This window comes from Enoplosus armatus, chromosome 8 (assembly GCF_043641665.1).
Source record: "Enoplosus armatus isolate fEnoArm2 chromosome 8, fEnoArm2.hap1, whole genome shotgun sequence".
NCBI lineage: Eukaryota > Metazoa > Chordata > Actinopteri > Centrarchiformes > Enoplosidae > Enoplosus > Enoplosus armatus.
Window position 1 is genome coordinate 9,897,045 of NC_092187.1, and position 23,449 is coordinate 9,920,493.

At 40.8% G+C, this 23,449-nt stretch overlaps 2 protein-coding genes across 2 annotated transcripts in view; one reads left to right on the forward strand and one right to left on the reverse strand.

Annotated features, from left to right (window-relative positions):
• The first annotated feature begins 7,635 nt into the window (after positions 1-7,635).
• Positions 7,636-14,799, forward strand: LOC139289574 (large neutral amino acids transporter small subunit 1-like). Its single transcript, XM_070911205.1, has 11 exons — positions 7,636-7,711; positions 8,244-8,777; positions 8,922-9,047; positions 11,046-11,151; positions 11,283-11,327; positions 11,647-11,770; positions 11,902-12,005; positions 12,289-12,385; positions 12,765-12,914; positions 14,279-14,453; positions 14,723-14,799. Exons 1-11 carry the CDS (start codon positions 7,636-7,638, stop codon positions 14,797-14,799), a joined length of 1,614 nt encoding a protein of 537 aa, XP_070767306.1.
• Positions 14,800-20,955: 6,156 nt separating this feature from the next.
• LOC139289310 (TOX high mobility group box family member 2-like) overlaps positions 20,956-23,449 on the reverse strand; it is a 71,879-nt gene continuing 69,385 nt past the window's right edge. Inside the window, exons 8-10 of the mRNA XM_070910890.1 lie at positions 22,617-23,015; positions 21,896-22,035; positions 20,956-21,006 (exon numbers count right to left, since the gene is read on the reverse strand). Of these exons, the coding sequence (XP_070766991.1) occupies positions 20,964-21,006; positions 21,896-22,035; positions 22,617-23,015 (582 nt within the window). The 3' untranslated portion in view covers positions 20,956-20,963. The remainder of the gene's footprint in view (positions 21,007-21,895; positions 22,036-22,616; positions 23,016-23,449) is intronic.

Sequence of the window (23,449 nt, forward strand, 5' to 3'; positions counted from 1 at the left end):
TTTATTTTAAGTACTAACACTGTATTGTTGTATACTTACACTTATTTGTGTGGATATTCAGACATTGGAAATAGGCCAATGTAATGTGTTACCTAACAGTACAGCAGCTGAAAGTATTACTCCGTCTTAATAAGTAGAAGTTCATATATGAATTCTATTTACATATTCCACATAATTCTAATAAAACCTAAATAGCCTGAAAGCAGACAGGCCCTACAAAGGTACAAAGTTAAATGGAAAGGTTTCTCTATAATGGAAACTGTGGGAAGTGAAGATGGTGAACGCAGGAGGCCTTTTACAACTGCAGCCCCTCATGGAGAGAAATTCTTCTGCTGCTTCAGATCTCACACAGCAATCATTCCCTGCTGCTATTTTCTCCTCTGTGACAGTGGGGCATCTGCAGGGATGTCAGGGCCTAAACAACAGCCAGCCTTGTGGGCTAAAAACCTCACATATGCTCCATGTGTATGTATAGGCATCAAGTTAGGTCTCCCAGAATCCAAGACGGTATGTTTTCAATCATCAATATGTTGAAGCCATTATGTTATTTTGTGTAATTTCCTGGTGCAGTTTGCGCAGAGAATAGTCCCATTTCCACAGCAGACTGAGCAGACACTAATAAATGTAAGGTGGACGTAAGAGAAGGCGAGGCAGTCAACGCGGTGTGGATTAATTTCCTGCAAATGCTTGGATGCATTTGTGATGTTTGGTACCCATTAGCAGACGAGGCTTCTCTGTCCACGCTGTTAATGCACCCGAGTGTCACTACACAGCTATTTGATCAGTTGGGAGCTCATGTGCATGTGTTTGTGCTTGCGTATAATTAAGAATAAGTGGTTAGAATAGTTGGAGACTAGGTGAGAGGGAATTAACTGGTTAGAGAGCAGAGTAACGCAGAGAAAAATGACTAAAGGAAGTGGAAGTGGTGTGTGAGGAGACAGGGAGGCATTGGAAGAGGAAAATCAGGGTCAACTGTCAAGGCACATTGACGCTGAAGGGAAGCAAACCCAAGCAGAAAGCCTGAGTTCTGATTTCCTGTGTGTAGGGCACACACACACACACACACACACACACACCAGTGGCCAGATTTGTGATGAGCTATAAGGTAACAGGAGGATGGAAGAAGAGGAGGAGGAGGAGGAGGAGGTGGGAGCTTGGAGTAGAAAATGCAGCGATCTGTACATTAACATGTCTCCAAGCATTTTCCAGGCTTAGTGACAGTTGATCAAGGAGGGATTACTGACGGCCCAAGGCGCAAAATGTATTTCTGGAATTAGGAACGCGTTTGATCCGTCTTATCAGATGGGCTCCGCTGCCTGCTTTCATTGGCCACACATTCGCTGCGGCAGATGACACAATCATAAGTGGAGGAGTGCATCAGCTCACAAGCAGAATAACTGCGCAGCTTCTCTTCAGATGTTGTCAGTTTTATGATGTAGATCTGAATAAAACTGAAGTGATGACATTCAGCAGTATGTTGAGTTTATGTTCCTGCTCCTGCCAATAAAAAGGGAGAGTGATGGATTCTGTGGTTTCAGCACAGATAAGAACATTTTTCTTTAAATACGTAAACAGCAGCAGGGAGTAAGAAGAAAGACACTGCAGGAAGCACATCATTTTGCTCACTGTTTCAGGTCTTCTGTCTGATGCTATATAACTAAGTCACTAAATGGCATTGTTACCGTAAAGATGCCAAAAGTGAAGAGTAAACCTGACACACATAATTGTGTCCCAGCCTATCAAGCTTCAGATCACTTAAAAACAACCCCTGTCTATTTGTGTTCATTTACTGAAAAAAAGAACAGATCACAGTTCGGTAATTATGTACTGAGTCACTATCTGGATAGTCTGGCTAGACAAAAAAGCACTCGACCAACCACAGAGTAGAGGAGAGGGCCCAGAGGGATCACAGAGAGAGACAGAGAGACAGAGAGAAGAAAATTACATGAAAAACTGGTGAAATACAGAATAAAGTGATATGGAAGCAATGAAGAAAAGAAGCAGGAGGGAGGTAAAATAAACCCAATTAGCAACATCATCTTGTTCAGGCAGAGTGGGGTTATCAGAGGGAAACGCAGGAGGTGTTTTGGTAGAGGAGGCCTGATGAAAAGAAATATGAAACAGAGAGGAATGTCGGTGGGTGACGGAGACGGTGGGGGGTGGGGGGTGTTCTTTGAAGAGTGGCGAGACGGTAAATTGGCACCGTGAAATACAGGACAAAAAAACTGGGGGAGAGGAGAGGGAAAGTAAAAAATGAGGAGATGAAAACCTGCAGAAGGAAAGGATATAGGGCAGTGTGGGGTAAGATGTGATGTGAACAACAAACTAAAAGTGTGCACGATCTCTAGACAGACACAATAAAAAAATATCAAATATAAAAGATGCAGAAAATCAAGCCCAGTATTCACAATGTATCTACACTAAATGGCCAAAAGTATGTGGACACCCCTGTTAATGCTACAACATCCAATGATATTTGATTAAATCTGGAAAACAGTTTGGGGTCATTTCAAAATGACGCCTCCATGCACAAAGTGAGGTCATCATAGAAACTAACTCACTAACTCACTATTATCATTATTTTTGTGCATGCAGGGATGCATACATGCATATATTGTTTTCATTTCTTTTTTTCTTTCCCTTTCCACCTTTCCTGTCCCTCTTTCTTCTGATCACTTTCCCACACATACCCATGTATTCCCATGGCCATGCTCACACTTACATGCACATAAGCACACCATCACACATGCTCAATCCAATTATATTTCCTCTACCAACATACATAAAAAAATGTATTTTCCAGTTTGTATGTGGAAGGCCTGCTCAGAGCCTTGACCTCAACTACGTCCTGCACCTTTTGGGTGAACTGGAACGCTTCCTGCAAGCCATCATCAGTGCCCGAATTCAGTCAGCCCTGCAGTCAGGCTTCAAAATATTGTGGAAAGCCTTCACGTAGGAGTGACAACAGGATATTAAAGCCCATAATGTTCCGTAATGTTATAGTTTGTGTGTCTACATACTTTTGCCATGTATTTTACGCGTAATACCTCAATTACTCACTGTGCGTTGCATTTGAGCAAACTATTTTAGGATCCAACGGGTCTGACATTCTGCTTCACTTCAGGTCTGATGCTCATTTATAAACAGACAAACAACAATAAACAAGAGTAGGATGGAAGAGTGGAGGCAGACGGATCACAGGACAAGAAAAAAAGAGAAAAATGGGCAGAGAGAATGGAAAAGAGAGTGTGAGAGACATTTGCTAATAAAAAGAGATTAAGAAAAGATGATAGGATTAAAAGGTGAAAACAGAGGAGATTGAAGCAGCCTGTGAAATAAGATTACAGATACGAGACAACTGTAAGCAAAAAGACAGCCGGAAGGAAAGAAGCAACAAGAGAACAATGAAGAGCAGTAAAAATAGGAAGGACAAAGAGAAACGAAAGCAAACCAAGAAAAAAAAACTGGAAAACAACATGAGTGAGAATAGAAAATCAGATGAATACAGAGACAGATAAAAACAAAGTATATGAGAAAAAGGAAGATGCTATAGGGTGTATAATGAAAGATATATTCTGACATATGGGGAATCAGCCAGAGGTTTGTACTAACTTCCTGTTCTACTTGAGAACTGTAACTTACTCACTGGTAAATACAACTTTGAGGTACTGATACTTCACTCCCCTAAATATTGTACCTTTCCCTCCACTACATTCACCTGATGCCCTGTAGTTAGAAGTGAGGCTGCAGTGTAAGTTGCTACATTCAACATGACTCATGAGATAAGCTTTTTGAAATACTGCCCTCACGATGACAAATTTCTAGCACCTGAACCTGTGATAATGCATTTTTTTTACATTATACAAAGGGCAAATATTCCTTCATTTGATCTGAAAGCATAAAAATCCCCAAATCAGAAGTTCAAGGTGAGAATATTGCAATGTAGTGATGATTAGGACACACTGCCTTGGTGTAGAGTAAAATCCCCAACAGTATAATGGCATATTAATGATATAATCAGGCTAAGCTCCACCAGGACCAGTAACAATCAGTCCTTTAACACCAATAATTGTGTACATTTACTGCTACAGGACAATCCAGGACGTTTAATGGAGTATTTTTCCACTGTGGAATAGTTACTTTTACCTAAGTCAGGATTTAACTTCTAGAAACCACGGGTGGTGTTTTAAAAATGCTGTATTAACATCTGTCCACTTGAGATGAGCACAAACTGCCTCAACTTAAATGCATTAGACATGTAACATCATGGATTTTTTTCTTCACAGCAGGTCGGTAAGCCTCCCTGTGAGACGCAGACTGTCACAGTGCTGCCTAAAAAAAAACAAAAAAACAAACTCCACTCTGCTAAAACTTCTGTGTGGGCCGGAGCACGACCTGTCTTTCCATCAACATCTGTCACCGTTGGCACAAGCAGCAATTAATGTGCCGTCATATTGGTGCAACATACTGGGTATCATTTTCATATCAGCCCAATCATGCTTTCCACTGCCACATTTTTAGGTACTTTTATATTACAAGTGAACATGATGAATTGTTCTAGAGTGAAGTACCCAGTAGTATATAAATTAGTTAACATTGGCTCCACTTGAACCATCTACTGCATTTAAATTCTGCCTTCACATTGTTACATCAATATCAGAAGGACCAAAAAAAAAAAAACAACAACCAGGAGAGGGAGTCGCTCACTGTGGGCGGAGTCACACGTTTGACATTTGACGTTTGACTCACTCACCGACGTGCACACTGCAGTGAGAGCTGCTTGGCATCAAATGATATTTTGAAAGGGCAGGTACTGACTCACGCTTCTGAATTTCAACGACTTCATTCGGGCACGCTTAATGTGAGAAACAAAAAGGTTGTAATGGTTAGGCTACTTTATTGTGAAAGTTTCTGATATCATTTCTTGCTTTTCCTTTTTACATTTAACTCATTACTCATAAAACAGTTGAATGGACGCTACAAGGGGGTGTGAGGAAACATGGCATGCTGGGAAAGAGAGTCGTTTCCATTGATCAGGAGATTCAGTTGATCGTATCACAGTCCTAATAGATGAAACACATGGCTTTTTGCTTTAGAAGACAACACGCGTTTTTTTTATCTTAAAAAAAAGCACATTGCTACATGTGGAGACACTATTCATGCATCACATTCAAATATAATTCAGCCACAAAGTATGGAAGAGAGAAAATGCTAGTTATTTTTCTCCTAATTAAAATACCATAAAATAAATTATTTCTTGCATTGAGAGGCATGAAAGATTGTATGGCAGCATAACATGCTTCTTTTGTTTGGAGTTTAATTTCTTTTGTCTAGTGTTTTGAATAATTTACAATAGTTTGCAAGAAATCCCAGTGAGGGACTAATTAATTTTTGTTTTTCTCTCAAGAATGTCACTTATTTTAGTTAATAATGTACACTTGGCAACAATAATTGGAGAGCTTGACATGAAAATTAATGATTTGCAATTTGTGGTTTTCTTTACTTCTGTGTTATAAATGCAAACTATTGCACCCAGACAGTTTAAGTGGTATCATAGGCTGAATAGACGTGTAAATCCATTTCGCAGTGATAGCAGTCAGCCAGGTCCAATCTCTATTGTTATAAATGTTAGCGCTGGCAGATCGTGCCTGTATAAACAGATAGTTTATAACAGATACGGTTTAGAATCTTCGGTTTCTAACATATTTGTGGCGGCCATTATTTGGATAACTTACTATACCTTTAAAATCTCCCATGATGCCTCGCTGTTTTCAATAATAAAGTAGCTGCTTACAAACAACAAAGACGATCTTTGAAAGAGCAAACTGCCGCTCGTATTTTATAAGATAAACGTTACATTGCGAGACCGTTTCCAACTTTTCCGACACCGTGATTGAGAATAAGTGTTGTCTATGTCCCCATATATCCTTCGTGTCGCCTTACTTACATCCGGGCATTCAGAAGGCTTGCACTCTGGGCTACCAACAGAGAACCCGGTTTCTCCCTCTCCCGCCCAGGGGAAAGTCCCCGGACTCGTGGCAGAAAGTGCTCTGGGTGATACCAGTGTCGGCTGACGCTATACCTCTGATAAGCTGAGACGTTCACGTGAACAGAGCTTGGGTATCGTCGGTCGTCTTTGTCAGCGTCACTAGTAATGCAAGTAAGCTGCTACATACGCTTAAACAGAACGGGGCTCATTCTCGGAATGCTCATTTTACGTTACACACAAACGGCTATTATCACAACACACAGTGTCATTCAGTAGCGCCAACGCTGCTTAGCTAAGTTAGTTACTTCCGCTTTGAATGGAAGCTCAACACGGTTATTTTGTTGTTTTAGAAATGGCCACAACGCAAACTCAATTAACTGGAGCTTGTGATGAGAAATGTTTTTTTTTGTATGTGCATCATCCCCCTCTTGTGCTTTACCTATATTCCACAATAAGTTCCCAATTTGAAACGTGCTTTCGTCGCCATCTAGTGGTTTAAAATGTGACGTGCCAACTGTTAGCGTCAAGTGCCCAACATACATTTTAGGCTATAATTTGCTAATAAAAAGTCTCGATGGATACATTTCACCATTTCAGTGAAATTAATATATTAATATTACTTATACTTAGTATATGCTACACATTTTTCAAATAGTTAAATGGTTTACATCCCCTATAAACTCTCATAATTTAACTAACTCAATCACTTTACTTTTCCTAGTCCCAGCAAAATAATTTCTAATAACTGATTTCACCCTTAAAAGGCCTGTCCCACAGACCAGTATGTGTCTGCACTCACAGTAGACTATACTGCCCCTGCATGTTAGCACTGTAAGGCTGTAGGTTTGGTCCTGTGTTAACACCTTGTGACAATTTCACAATCTCACCTTAGCCAATATGATGGAAATTAAGTAGTAGAAAAAGCATGAGGTGATACAGAGATATCATGTGCCTTGTCATTATTATTCTGCATTGTCTGCACTGAACATGGTCAGTGGGTCTCCATTTTCTCTGTGGTGTCACCTTTCTGCGTGACAGAGGGAGAACAAAGACACTTGTTTCTCCATGTTGACGCCACTAGAGGGAGCACCAGATTTACACCCCCCTTCCTAATGCACTCTGACATGAGAGCGCACGCAGACGCACGTCGACATACTGTATACCACTGGATTAGGCAGCATACAAAAAGATTAAAGCGTCACATGGTGGCCCCTCCAAATGGTGCCTGCCAGTAACCTACTTCCCCCCTCTGAGCTATCCCATCATTCATTTGGAGTGGGCGTAGGCTCAGGCAGCAGCAGCATCACAAAGGTTCAGCTCCTCCCTGCTGCATCCTGGAGAGACTTAGGGAGGGAGGGAGGGAGCGAGGGAGAGACAGGATCAGGGTCAGATGAATTCAAGTCCGAGTGACGAAGGCAGTGTGTGCGAAAGAAGAGGAGAGTGTGTGTGTGTGTGCATGTGTGTGTGAGAGGACGAATCAGGGAGGGTTAGAGAGAGTTTGAGGGGGGGGGGTGGGATTGTGTGTGAGAGAGAGAGACAGAGAGGATATCCAGGCAGGAGAAGGACGGGGACATAAAGGGAAGAAGGTAAACAGGGGGGGACAGGAGGAAAAAGACAAGACAAGGGGACCCAGATTAAGAGGGAAGATGGCTGAGCCGGAGCTGAAATCACGGAGCAGTCGGGAGAGCGTGGCCAAGGCGGTGAGCCAGGAGAAGATGGGAGGTAGGTACAGTGCATGCTCACAGCCCTGTAGATACCACATGGTGCAGGGCTGCATTATTCCGCCATGCGCTCTGATGCAACATTGCCTGATGCAAAAGTACATTCAGACTGATGTGGCTATAGAGATGCATCATAGTGTTTTGGGTGTCTGTGATGGAGATAACAGGTGAAGAAATATGACTCATATTACACAAAAATAAGACCTTGTATGCCTCACGAGCCCTTTACTGGGCATGTAAACACAATTACCTGATGCAGTGTGTGTGTCTATATTAACAGAAGGAGAGGGAGATAAGGTGGCATTCATTACCGAGAGCCTGTTTAACCTGTTTTTGAACAGTCCATGGCATTTTTTTTCACATGTGTAGTCATATAAGTTTGGTATTATATTCTTTTAAATGAACCAGTGCTTAAAATGTCTCAGCAAAGGAAACTTCAAGGAAAACTTTGATGATTTTTAGCAGCACTAAATGGTCGTACCTCAAATGTGAAACTGTCTCATCTCCTGGTCCTGCTGTCCTCCCTCCTCCAGCAGCTGAAGCAGACCCAGACCAAGACGGTCTGATTGTAGAGCAGCCGTCGTCTCCATCTACCCCCATGGTCCCTGCTCCCACTGCCACAAGCCCTACTAATGACTCGCCTGCCAAAGGGGAGAAGATCGAGCTCAAACGCAGCATCACCCTCTTCAATGGCGTGGGAATGATCATAGGCACCATCATCGGCTCTGGCATCTTCGTCACTCCAACAGGCGTGGTCAAAGAGACCGGCTCGGCGGGGCTCTCCCTGATCATCTGGTCCGCCTGTGGTGTGATCTCTACCATGGGTGCCCTGTGCTACGCCGAGCTGGGCACAACCATCACCAAGTCTGGGGGAGACTACACTTACATCCTGGTGGTGTACGGCGAACTGGCAGCCTTCCTGAAGCTGTGGGTGGAGATGCTCATCATCCGGCCGTCGTCACAGTATGTGGTGTCGCTGGTGTTCGCTACCTACCTTCTGAAACCTCTCTACCCAAACTGCACCGTGCCCGACAGCGCCGCCAAGCTCATTGCCTGCCTGTGTCTTAGTGAGTGGGGGTTGTTGGCTGGGGTTACCTTGCAAAGACTAACTGTATAAACATATTCTCTTTCTTTAAGGGTGAGATTTATTTGATACACTTCATTCCCGGTGATTATTCCCCTAATTCTTCTCTCTCTTGTACCCCCTGTAGCCTCCCTGACGTTTGTAAACTGTATCAGTGTGAGAGCGGCCACCAAGGTCCAGGACATGTTCACGGCCTCCAAATTGCTAGCTCTGATCATCATCATCCTCTTTGGCTTCATCCAGATTTCCACAGGTGAGTCCCACTTGCTCATAGACTGACGGACAGAAGCCACAAAGTCTCTAAAAAGTCCAGGTTGGCTTTGTTTTTCTTTAGTTCATAGTTTGTCTCTTTCAGGGACCTCTGTGAAACTGTGCTGTGTAGCGTTCTGTGGCCACAGGTCTACAAAACACAATGAGGCCAAAAACAGTGATAATAACACATTAATTAGACTACAGATTAATATTATTAGTTGAGTGGACAAGTAAAACTTTATTGTTAAAAATATGTGGAAAACAACCTCAGCATCACTTTAGTGTGAAAGAAAAACTGGTCCTTGTTTGATGTATGTGTGTGTGTGTGTGTGTGTGTGTGTGTGTAATGAGGCATGTGCCAATCTGAACATTCATAGTATGACTGGCTAAATTACCCCTAACTCTAATCCTGATAATTATTTAAATATAATATAAATCCAGTAAGGTATTGAAATATACTTTAATGATCAGTAATGTGATATTGAGGTTTTTGTATTGCTGCCTTTGGCTGACACTTTTAAAACCTTTTGTGAAACTGAGTTATAATCATACTTTGTTCCAAATCCTATTTTCTCCCTACATTGCTTTCTCCAACCTCCAATATAATAAGTGTGTATTTCCCAGCATGCAGCTGTGTACAGCGTGTTAAACCAACTCCCACTTGTGTTTATTGTTGTTTATTGCAATAATGACGACAATAAAAATTTAATAAAACAGATACTTTTACCGTTTTATCAAAGTATAGTTATATCCATTGTTGTCCCATCCGGTGTGACAGCGTCTACTGACACTGCTGAAACTTGTCTCTAATTATCAACAAATTGTTGACTAACACTAATGAGCCCAACCAAGCAGACTGCCCTCCTTTCAGTTTGTTAGCACAGTTGCTGAGTCTGAACACAAGGCTTGTCTGTCTGCGGCCATGTGATTGAGTCTGAGCAAGTGTGCAGCCATGTGCATGTGTGTCCACATGGGTGTAGCTTTGAAGCTGAGCATAATTAGGTTCATGCAGGACTCATCTGTACAGCGTGTATCTAACAGAACATGGTAGAACTGATATTGTCATATGATCGTGGAAAGTTTAGAAACATTGATGATTGCTGCAAAAAAAGAGACACTTTCTCTACCTGCAGGGATTCATTGTCCTTAAAATGAATCACATTATGAACTGAATCTTCCATACCATTGCCCTAAACATGGAGGGAGACGATCACTGCGGATGTGATTGACATATGCAACGTCAACTGCATCTTGAATAACAAAAGATATATGCTGCCTCGCAAATTCAATAGCATTCAAAATAAAACAGAGCGGGAAGACCAGTGTGGCCATCGTCTCTTCCATGCTACATCTGCTGCCCCCCACCACCACCCTTTTTTGCTTTTGCAAAGCCACACCCACCACCATTGTGCTCTACGCTGTGTTACCATGGAAACTAGGCGGCGAAGCTTGCCGGCTGTTGTCACACTGTGGTCTTTCAGAGCTTGCGCGCGCGAGAGAAGGACTGAGTGAGAAAATAATGTGTGTGTAATAGGCCTCATGGAAAGCAGAGTCATTACCATCTGAAAGCGACAGGTAGAGGAGAGAGTCACACAGAAGCAAGACCTCGAGCACACACACTGTTGAACACACACATACGCACGCACACACACACACACATACACAGCGTACTTTCTAATGATACACTTGATTTGTTAGCTGCTGTGGGCAAATAAGTGGATTGAGGTTTACTTATCAAAACAAATCCCTGCTCATTTTAAAATGTCAGCCGGACGGGAACTGATTTGTGTTTCAGAACATCAAAAGCAGACGCTCAAACCTGGAGGCAAAGCGCTCAGACCGGCTAGTTGCTGGTTGAAAATGTCAAGTCTGTCAAAGGTCAAGCAGCAACAGACTGGCCTTCATACAAGAAATATAAAAAAGTGGCAACAGCCCTGAATGAGGATCCAGTTGTTTTAGATTCCTTTAACTTCTTCCTCTTCTCTCTGTACGTGTGCAGGTGATGTGCCGTACCTGACTCCAGAAAAGGCATTCGAAGGCAGCAAAATGGGAGTGGACAATATTGTCTTGGCTCTGTACAGTGGTCTCTTTGCTTTTGGAGGCTGGTGAGGCATTTGTGACCTATTTTGACATAATTACAGACCAGAAACATAAATGTATAAACCCGTTTGCTTTTGCAATACAATATACAGTAATTCCAGTCTATCCAATCACTAAAATTGTGTTTCTTTTCTAGGAATTACCTGAATTACGTAACGGAGGAGATGATCAATCCAGAGAGGTGACTTTAATGTGATATCAATGACTGAGCTTGTTTCCCATCCGTTGATTGCATGGAGATACAGTTAACAAAGTGACAATTGAATGCAATCCAATAGCAGTCTCAAAAACTGCTGTAGAGTTGAATCAACAGCAAATGATAAGAGTTTTATTGCCTTGGATTGGCTTGCATTAGATATTTAGCAAATATATATTACACCATCCAACTTTGCCAGTTGGATGGTGTAAAATTGATCTCAAATTCAATACCTGATCTCACAAAATACAAAATCAGATGTAGAAAATGTGTTGTGTTTTCTTTCCTCACCTTTGACCCACAGGAACCTGCCCTTGTCCATCATCATATCCATGCCTATAGTGACGGTGGTGTACGTTCTGACCAACCTGGCCTACTTCACCACCATCTCTCCGCAAGTCATGGTCGACTCCGAGGCTGTTGCCGTGGTGAGCTTCATACTTCTGTCCAAAAGTTAACCACGGCTGCGACTTGCAGACGGCAACTCACAGCCATCTGTTGCCTCTTTACCTTGGCCGTGTATGTGAGCTGTCTTCATGTATGTTGTGCTGTTTGGCAGAGCTTTGGGGAGTACCATCTTGGTGTGATGTCCTGGCTGATTCCTGTCTTCGTGGGACTGTCCTGCTTTGGAGCCGTCAACGGGTCCCTGTTCACCTCAGCACGGTGTGTGTTTCCACATATAGAATAAATGGTTTATTAGTTTATTACAGTTGATTTTACAGTTTATACAATGAGTTTAGGGGGTAATACTGTTTGGGAGTGTTTGTTTTGTGGATGTGTGTTTAAAAGTGTTCCAAAAACTTATGCCTGCTCAAACCAGTCCTGATCATAATATCCCTTTGCAATGATTTTACTACTGGATTTTACAGGGTGACGTTTCAGTAAAATTTTTATATAGTCCAACTATTTCCTCACAAAATAACCACTTTAGCTTTCTCTCTTCTAGATTGTTCTATGCTGGAGCTCGAGAGGGTCAACTCCCTGCTGCTCTGGGATTGGTCCACACGGACCTCTTCACACCGGTGCCGTCCCTCATCTTCACAGTAAGACTCCCGCTACTAACAGCAATGATCTGACTTAACTTTTGTGTGTTATGAATCATCCACCATTTTAAATTCTTGGTGTCACATTAGCCCACAAGCTATGATGACATCCAATAAAGTGCATGCAAGTCAAGTATGACCTTTATTGACGTCTATCTGCAACCAAAGAATTGCAACAGCGTCAACAGGTTTCTGTTGAATGTGGTTATTAGTTAGTTGACAAAAATTGTATTTTTGTTTGCACATGGGGGGAAGCCTCTGAAACTTGTTACAAGTTGCATTTATCATTGCACATATTCTACAAAGATCACTCTGATAAAATGTGTATTCTATGTACGCAAGACTAATACGATCTTGTCTTCCTTTTCCCTCTCATCAGTGTTGCCTCTCCATGATGTATGCCATCTCTCAGGACATCTTTTCTGTCATCAATCTCTTCAGCTTCTTCACCTGGCTGTGTGTTGGCATGGCCATTGCTGGCATGCTCTGGCTGCGCATTACCAAGCCCGAACTCAGAAGGCCCATTAAGGTAGCGTGCCCATGTCGGAGAGACATTTTTAAAGGATCTGAGACTCAAGACCTTTGCTCTACCTGAACCTCAGCCAGTTACTTTGTCTGCCCAAAACATCAACACGTCTCCTGGTTTCATAGAGCATCCACTATTTTATTTTTTTTAATAATGAAAGCACCATTGTGTCACTGCTGTTGTTATTAGCTGGAAGTGGAACCATGCTGTGTTTTCACAGGGAGTGGTGTGTTCACGAATACGTGGCTCTTTGTTTCTGTTTTGTCATGGGAATATTACTTTGGTTGATCATGAGTCTTTCATCTTTCCTTTGAGCCCAAGTGCTCTCAGCCCATTTGTTTTATATAAAGATGAACCTCTAACTAGGAATAAATGGAGCTCTCCTCTTTGTGTATAAACCATCCATGAAACAAGGTGGCTGTCAATTTCTTAGATCTAAATTCAGAGCCTCTGACAGTTTTTGCTTCATTAGCTTGTGAAGCTCAGCTAGCAAGTACATTTCCAAAATACTGTATGTACTATCAATTAACAATAATGTACAATCATTGTCCCTTTAAAATGATCAAAATATAATAATACCTGCTAAAATATAATAAATGCCCAGATAACAATATAATCACAATATTACAACAACTGGTGGTTGTTGCTTCATAAGGATGTAACAGTTTTAACCAGTGGTGGAACAAGCGCTCAGATCTTTTACTGAAGTAAAAGTAGTAATACGGCTGGGTAAAATTATTAGTAAAAGTAAAGATCATGCTTTCAAAATGTTACATGAAGTAAAAGTACACAAGTATTAGTATCACCAAAACTAAAAGTACTTATTATGCAGAATGGCCCCTTTCAGAACAATGTATATTATATTATTGGATTACAATTATTGATGCTTTAATATGTACTTTAATGTAGCAGCTGACGAAGGTGGAGCTCATTTGAATTACTTTGCATACTGAGAGGTAACCTCCGAATTCCCCCCGGGGATCAGTAAAGTCTTATCTTAAAGTATGATAATACATCATAATTTATTTGTTGTAAAATTATAATTTGTATTATTAACCTGAATCTGTAACCAGTAACTAATAAAAGTAGTGGAGTAAAAATTACATTTTATATATAAGTCACAGACAGTACAGATGTGATAACATAACATTATTCAGTGTTTGACATTTGTAGTCTTGATTAAATTTTCCAACTATTTAACGATACATGTTTCATTTTACAAATTATTAATCTACATCACCAAAGGTATGAAAATACGCATTACCTGAAATGTGTCAATCAGTACATTTAAGTTTTACATTCAGTTTTATCTACTCTCCTCTTTTCTACCAGGAACAAGCGCCTACATCTACTGTGCTGTCTTTCAGGTGTATCTATTCATCCCTGTGACTTTCGTTTTGGGCTGCATCTTCATGATCGTCGTGTCCTTCTGGGCTGCACCGTTTGAGTGCCTGATCGGCAGCGGCATTATTCTCACAGGCATCCCGGCATACCTCCTGGGCTACAAGTGGAAGAAACCCCATGTGGTCAAGAAGATGCTGGGTGAGTGAGACACTTGTTTTTTTTAATAGCGCCTTTGTCTATTTGTTCAGGCGAGGCCGGAGAAGCATCCATTACAGTTTGTTTTGAAATTCACGTGAGAATATCTGCAGCGAGTGCAGATGTGGGCACTGATACATTCGGTTTGTTTGTATAGTCGCTGCAAACCAAGGTGTTGATCCGAAGTTTAATAAAATCCGCCAACATTTGACTTGTAGTAACCTGGTGAAAGAAAACAGACACGGCTAATGGGATGAGTTGTTTCTCCTCAGAAATCTTCACCATGTTCTGTCAGAAGATCTTCATGTCTGTTCCTGAGGAGAGGGAGCGACATGAGGCGGCTGAATAACGCTGGACAGACTGAGCAAGATGAAACACTGAGTCAATATACTTGTCTGAACGTTCTTCATATGTTTACATTGATTCACTTGTGATTTGGCTACAGCAGTTTATTTTAGAAAAAATACCTTTACTTAACCAGGCAGGTAATTGATATTTACAAGGGCGGCCTGGCAATCTTGGTGAAGGAGAGTTTACATTAACGTATGCTCTTGTGTACAAAGTGTGAAGGCACATTTTATGGACGCCACAAGATGTTTAACATTTGAAATTAAGTTGACATTTAGACATTTTCTACTGCTTTTATTCTTTAGATCTTTTTGACAATTATATCTCCTTTAATGCTAGAACATGCTTACATGTTGCATGTTAGTTAGTTCATGGAGAGTCATGCTCTGATCTTAAAATGTGAGTCATTTTCGCTGCAAACACAGCTTCAGAAGCTGCATACAATATGCTCTAGTGGCCTGAAACAAGTGTATTGTAAGAAGTGTACAAATGAGCATCTTAATGAGACAAAAAAAAAGCTTTTTTACTTTCTTTACATTTAATAAACACTAACGACCAAAATACACATAGTTTATTATAGTTTACAGTTTTATAGAATATGAACTTGATAATAATGACTTGTGAGTTAAACCCTCTGCTACTGTTAATGATGTTAATGGACTTGACCTCACATAAGAAACAGTCACTGGCAGTGTACAGCGTATAAATATGGTCAGAGTTGGACGAGGAAATGGCTAATGGCTAGCATAACACTGATTACTTTATACTCATGCATTACTAATATTTATGTTAAATAGCAATTGATTTCAATATTTGTATTTTTTTGTATTCTTTTGTAAAATGAATCCACAGCACAATCTTAAAGCACAAACTAATGTGGGATAAAACAGTGTATGTAATGTTTCCTTAAGATGTGTTGCTGTGAAGCGGGTCTGCTTCTTGTTTCAGAGTCAAGTGCTACATATGTGATGATATTTGATGAAATGACAGCGGATACCAGCACCTGCTTGTGAGGCATTATTATAAGAAGCGGAGGACCTGTGTAGATGTCATTCTGGTTGTATTTAGTAAACTCTACTGTGGTGTTAGTGATTTGTATTGCGTGTATCTATAATCTGTGCCAGACATGTCAGTGCTGATATTCCAGTTTTATTGTCACTCCAGACCAACATGAATGTGACATAAGCTATTTATAGGAAATGTGCCTATAAAATCGGACTTTTCAACGGAATATCTGAGGTTTTCCCAAAGTTATTGCAAGCACTTCCCCCGTCTCTTCAATATATACTGAAATTGGATAACAATGAACATGAATAGAGCCAAAGCTTTCAGACTTTGTTACAATGGCAGACAGCAGAGCAGTAGAAAAATGACCTCCAACATATTGATTCTCTTCAGCACCCTGTTTGCGACGGGGGATGAAATGTTTTCGTTCTCTTTTGAGAAACACAAGCGCTCTTCAACCATCGTCATGTTTTTTTTATTTTTGGAAATTGGACCAAATAATCAGAATAAATTGGACAATAGTCAATCAATGTTTTAAAAAATACCACCATGGAAATCAATTTACATGTAAGCACATCTGTAATCATGACCCAATGGCAACGTCCCCCTAAAGCATCTAATGTGTACACCATATTTTAAGAAAAAAGAAGTTGATATGAACGTTTAGTACACATTTTTGAACACCGTGCACCTTTTTTGCTCCATTATCTATTCATCTTCAGCAGTCAGATAGTTGCAAAGCACAACAATAAACAGCACAACGCTCGAAGACAGAATTCTGCACGTGCTCTTAATCAATCTAAATTAAAACAGAGGGCACATGCGTCTAAAAAAGACACAGTATATCATTGATGATATGAAGATAAGTGGTTTCTCCAGGTCCCATCATATATTTTACGTTATGCACAACATACTGTATTACTGTGTAAGTATTATTGTATGTATGAATTGATAAAGCCTTTAATGGTATTTACCTGATGAAATGTTATTGAGAAAAAACCCCTCTAATTGCATATTTTTGATCTTACAAATTGAAAGTACCTCTGTCAATTATTGTAACTGTTGTATGTCAGTGACCATGGCAGGTACATGTAACAATAAAAAATATTTTTGTTCAAAGTTTGCCTGGTCGTTTGTGTTTTGTGAAGCCATAGCCAACAAAAGAAGTGTTTCTCTGAGGGTTAAAATCAGATTCCTCTCTGCTGCATGAATGCAGAGTGCTAATATACTTGCATCAGTTAACAAAAAGGCCAGCCCCAGCCTCTCTGCAGATAACACTTTCAAATAGAACAAGCAATCCCCAAAACACAAGATAGCTTCTATCCAAATGAGGACGTTTCACAAGCGTGGTTTTCTCAAAATGTCGTCCAACGGTGTTATCATCCCAGCCATCAAGTGTTTGGGTAGTGATCTGTATGAAGCGCTCTGTCCTCTCTTGTTTGTCTTGTCTTGTTTGTTGGCCGTCTGACAATGAGGCCGCTGAGGCCCATGCTGTCAGGAGAGTTCATATCCGTCTGAAGAGGAAATGAGAGGGTCTGATGGCTACTGATGGAACCAGTATCAGAGTTGCTGGAGACAATATTAGTGATGGGAGATTGGACAGGCAAGGAGCCAATATTGCACAAGTGACGTATACAAGTATTTTGATACCTTCTGCAAAAAAAGGGAGGGCTTCAAACAGAGACTTGACCTGTTAATTTAGTTTGTAGAATAATAAATCAGCACATACACTATTGTAAAGCCCAGCTCCAGTGAAGTCTATCAAATAAAATAAGGACTTTTGTCATTGTCATAGATAGTACATATAAAAAACAGGTCATTTCAGAAAGCAGGTGTTAGTCAGATAACAGAAAAACATACTTAACATACATTTTAATTTAACTATTGCACATATTCTTTCACAGTTTACTGGGATTATTTCTGCTTTGTGTAACAACCTCTGGGAAAAACTATATCTGTATGGAGTTTCAATTATATATAACTAGCCGAGACTGACTCAACTTCACAGCAAAACACATCATCATCGTCATCATCATCTTGTTTGTGTTGAGCCTTCTGGATCTAAACAAGAAAGATTCTACCAGTAGAGTGAAATAAATCCACTTGTTCCCTGAGCATTTGACTTGTTTCAAAAGTCTTTCATAAAAAGTCTTAAAGCGACGTTTTAAAATCTCAGCTCATGGGTAGATTTTTTGTCTTGGTTCACTTGGTTGAAAACACTGAGCAGCCTTGAAAATGAGAATAAACATAGTTAGGATCCTCCAGATCAGGATACTGTTGCGTTGTCTCCTAATGTATCTATCATTTTGCCTTTCTGAAACAAAAACAATGTAGATGTTGGCATTAGGTTGAATTGTTTCTGATGTTAGAACCAGAGAGTACATGTCACCAGCAGATGGAGATAGAGGAACATCAGTAGGAGATAGTAAAACATGTAGAGCGGTCCAGTCCACTTTATTGCTGTCACACAGTTGTAATCAGCCATAACAGTGTTTGTATATAAAACATCTGTCTTTAAAGCTATGTACAGTGTGAAACCGTTCCTTTTTCCTCATTTGTTGGCATTTAAATGATATTCTGTGTTTTTCTCATCTTATCTAACTCTTTAATTCACTTTTTAGGGGCACTTTTTCAGAAAGCAATGCCCTCTTTTTTTTTTTTTTCTACTGTTTTCACATCTGGAAGCTGCCCAGTAGAACCACAGCTGTGGGATAAGGGCCTTGCTCAATGGCGCCTCGGTGGTGGTAATGACGATGATGTTGATGTCCTTTATTGTCATCAGAACATATCAGTATTACTCTTCAGCAACAGTCCAACTGAAGGCATTGAGTTGTAATGAACTGATTCATTCCCTCTTTGAGTAGGTGAACTGAAAAACAATGTGGTAAGTTTTATGAATGAGCTCTAGGGGGCACTGCGTCATCATCATCATGGGAAGGAGAGAGAGAGAGAGAGAGAGAGAGAGAGAGAGCGAGAGAGAGAGAGAGAGAGAGAGAGAGAGGGCAGTGCAGAGGGGGAGGGATGATAGATTCCATTTCTATTCTACCTTTAATCCAACTGTGAAATTCATAAGTAAAAGGCAGTCCCTTTTTTCTTCTCAGGTAGTTCTCTGAGAGACCGTGTGCTGCTGCATCAACTCTGAGTTTCATCATCCAACCTTCACCAAAAAAAAACACAAAAAAAAAAACATGACCAGCGGGCAGAATAATGTTGCTTCATGCGCTATATTGATCATGTCTGGATTTAAAGAAGAAAAGAAAAAACTGTGAAAAGGTTAAAGTTCATTAAACGAAGATACGCTGCGCCTAAACCTGTCGCCTAATGAGCCGTGTGACATCAGCCACATGAACTTTTCCACAACATCAAAGATAATTCTCCTCATTAACCTCAGACACAGTTCTGTTGATAGGTAGCTATCAGATTCTAACTCCTCTAATGACTAATACATGATGAGATGTAAACCACAGCAAACCAAAGGATCAAAATAAGTAGAGACGTGCACGTCCAGTTCTCCACTTTAAACATTTTATTACAGACAAAAGAAAAGAAGTATTTGTGACACAAAATGAATCTAGTGCTGGTACAGCGGTGTTGCACCAACAACAATTTCTGAAAAAATATTTATTATTCTAATAATCATGGTATTTGATCAATAATAATAATAATAATAATAATAATAATAATAGTAATGCACCCTGATGAAAATAAGCCAAAATGTTACTTCATATCATTCATAAATAGATGTGAAACCTGCAACCAAATTAAATAGAATGACCATATTGTAAAACATATGATATTCAACAAAACAAAATGGGTTCTCTCATCACTGGCTTTACAAATTAAAGAAGTACATTTGGCAGGTTTATACACAAAATTAAAATATCTACCCCCATGACTGTTCCTCCGAAACGCAAAATCCTGCTACAGTGAAAAAACAAAATATCTTCAGAATTTTTTTTTATTCACAAAAAATGATAAAGATGAGTTCAACACAATTCTAAAACACCTAATAAAACTAGTCAAAAACTTTAAAACCCACTGTTATGTTTTTTTTCTTTAGTAACATTTCACATTTAGCAACTTTTTTTTTTATTCACCTGTACAAGTGGTGTCGGGACTAAGGGTGGGTGGGCGGGGTTACAGGTGGGTGAGGGGGCGGTCCTTATTGACCAAGAGGAGGAGGAGCTAAAAGGAGAGGTATCGACCTTTGACCTCTACAGTTCTGTAACGTCCTGAGGCCATGTGAAGAGAGTGACGCTCTCTATCAGAGCTCCGCCAGTTAAAGAGGAAAGGGAGCTTTTTTTTTTTCAGTCTTTGCTTTTCTCTCTCGTTTTTGGGAGAGAAACAAGACCAGTGAACACAGTTTCAACACAACTTTTAGTGTGTTTATTCCCTCACTGAATCCGCCTGCACAAGAATCACATAACCAAACAAAAAGAATGTTAAAAAAAATTTAAAAAAGAAAGCAAGGGACTGCAGCTAAATACACACATAACAGGGGTCCATTTTGGTGATATTTACAATCACTCTGTGAGAAAGAAAGGAGATGAGGGAGTCCTTTACTAGGGGGCAAGGATGATTTACAAATGTCTTAAGTGTCTGTGACTATCTTCGTTAAAATTTCGCTTTGCTTTCACTCAGTCGGGGTGTTTCAGTCTGTCCTGAAGTACATTTACCCCTGCTGAGGTGACTATATTCTAGTTTCCTGCATTAGCTTTTCTACCCAAGATCCCTACGCTTTGAGTATGCTTAGAGCATTTCATCTCCCCAATGAGGGCAGTCCATGGCAAACACAGAGTAATGGAGTGAAGAGGATAGAGAGCATCTTTAAAAAATTCAAAACAAAATGAGAAGACATTTTTTCTTTTTTTGGTCTTCATTTCCAGTATGTTGGCATGAGCTTAAAGCTCATTGCCCCCGCAAAAAAAAAAAAAAAAAAGGAAAGTTCACTGATAAGGAAAAAAAAGAGAAGTGCCTCAGGCTTCTGGCCGATCTAAGTGCTTGGCAAATAGGTGAAGTTACTGTAGCAGTCTTTGGGATTTTCTAAATCCGTCACGAAAAAAGAAAGAAAAACAAAATGGTGTGGAAGCAGATACATCGATGACGTTGTTGTTATGTTGGAAAGCTCCCTGGAGTCTGACATTTGGAGGTCTTTCAACTTCAAGTGAGGTAGAGAGGCTTGTCCCGAGCTCCCATGCCACTGCTGAGGGAGAATAAACTGTATTAATGTATGTTGGATACATGTGAATACAACAATGTTTTGACTACACTTTTTATCCTATATTTCACCACGAAATCCTAGAGAGCTCATGAAATCTTTTTCAAGGAAGACCAGGCTGAGAAAAAGCAGCTCCAAAACAAACATAAAAGCTGCCAACAAACAACAGACATCAATCGGTGCAAAGAAAAATACAAAAGTCAGAATTGGCAGATCGCTTGGTACTTGAAATGTCAAATACAAAGTCTGTTCTCCAGTTATCTTTACTGACACACTGAAATAATTCAGTACCCTCCAAAACTCCAAAATACAATGATCTGACACTGAGGTTTTAAGCAAAGACTCAATCTACTTCAAAGAGCATCAAACGTGATTTGACCCAGGCGTGATCCCGTTTGACATGCAGATGAATCAGCTCTAAATACAGGAGATACTGACTTTCAGCTCTGCTGCCTCTCAGAATAGCAACACCAAGTTTCAGGTGTCAGACAAAACCACATTCCTCTTGTACCTGCTTGAATAGCTTGATTCAATAAGGCAATGTGTGCTGAGCGAAACACAGGGAAACTTAATTGGATGTCACACTTTTTTTCCAGGCTCTGTAATAGCATTGTTCTACCGCTGCATTACTCATTTCAATTTCAAGGAGATGCTTTGCTTCAGCAGGGAAGTCGCAGTTTATGATTAATACTGTCTGAATCTCTGAGTGTGAGAGTGAAGTGCTTTAGAGCAACTCATTTGGAAAATGACTAACTGTCAGACAACTACTCACTATTCTCAACCAAAATGTCCCGGATTAGATTCACAAATACATTTTTATTTTGGACCGTCTTTTTACCATAACACAATACGGCCACTGATGTGATGAGCTCACCCGCAGTGGTTGGGTCCACAGTCCCTGTTGCAGTACTCGCTGTCCCAGTCGGGGTTCTGGCCGTGCACTGGGTTAGGGGCCCCTGGAGACTGTGAGCCCCCGACACTGCTCTGGTAATCAGCCTGAATATGGGAGAATCCCTGTAGATCGGGGAAGAGAGAGAGGAAAAGAGTTTACATGGTGCCAGCTTTGAGAAGGCCAGCCATTAGAGTTTGCTGAGCCATGAGGCCAAATGTTGTCAGTGGTCTTTATCAGCTGCTCTTGAGCTTAGTGAGAGGGGGACAGGAACACCACTCTTTTTCTCTCACCACTTGCTCTAATTGCTTAGTTAAAATGGGGAAATCACACTTCTTACACCGATATGACAAACCCTCTGCTGGATTGGAGATATTATAGGCTCAGAGGTGAAAAAAGCCACTAAATGTGCCTTGCTCTCTTTCATTTTTTTTAAGTGTGATGGAGGCCTGTTATACTATACAATGACACTGAATTGAGAGTTTTCCCATTTGTAAAACTGGAGCAACTGATCATAGCCAGAAAAGCAACAGTGCTTTTAAGTGTAATAAATATATAGTAGTGATTATCAATAATTAAAAAGAATTAGTCATTTGAGAACAGGTGATAATATCTGTGCACATTTTACAAGGTGATTATATGAGGAGCTTTAGCAGATACGTATCATATTTCATGTTTCACAGATTTTAATAACGGCGAGACCAACCTGTTGGCTGAGAGGAGGGGAGTGCAGTGGCGCCTGGAGCCCCATTTGGTGTGAGATGATTGGCTGCGACTGCTGCATGCGGATTGGCTGGTTGAGCAGGGAGCTCTGATGCAGGGAGAGCTGGGCGTGGGGGTGCAGAGGTGGGCTGATCTGGAAGGGAGCTGGGGGAGAGGCACTCATGCTGGGCGGCAGCATCTGGGATTGGCTGAGGGTCTGGGCCAGGGTGTGGCGGGGAGGGCCAGCGTAGCTCTGGAGGTCCGACAGGGGGAAGGAGCCCGGCGGGCCCAGGTAGGGTGAGGAGGGCTGGGGGGGCACGCTGTACAGGGGCTGCTTCGGGGGCAGCAGGTGGGAGGGCTGGCTGGTCTGCTGGGCACTTTTTGGTTCAGGGTCATTGTATGTCTGTGGATGAATAACACAGAATTTTTAATAAGATAACAAACTTTCTAGAACCTGAAACCCTCAACACATCACAACAACACATCAATCATTACGCTCTGATTGCAACACGTGTCCTCTCTCGTTTTTTTAATAGCAGCATCCATTACACTTAAAACAAAACTCCAGCTCTGACCTGTGTCTTAAAGGGAGATTCTGTTATTTGTCAACCTGGGTCTTACTATATGACAGGTACGTCTGCCAAGGTGAAAAAGAAGTGGATCACTAAGCAGGGATACAGGGATTTCCAGGGGACTACTTTCTGTCTTTACTCACATACAAGCTTTTAAAGGAATAGTTAGTTAATAGCACCCATGTTGACAAATTCCTCAGTGCTGGTCGATTCTGTCCAAATTCTCAGTTGACACTCAAAGCTCCTAACAGCAAATCTTTTCCAG

Bases quoted from the DNA above. Each gene is read 5' to 3' on its own strand.
- LOC139289574 (XM_070911205.1), top strand. From the start codon at position 7,636: ATGGCTGAGCCGGAGCTGAAATCACGGAGCAGTCGGGAGAGCGTGGCC. The intron at 7,712-8,243 runs GTAGGTACAGTG...TCCCTCCTCCAG, and splicing joins GAGCCAGGAGAAGATGGGAG to CAGCTGAAGCAGACCCAGAC. The intron at 11,328-11,646 runs GTGACTTTAATG...TTTGACCCACAG, and splicing joins GAGATGATCAATCCAGAGAG to GAACCTGCCCTTGTCCATCA.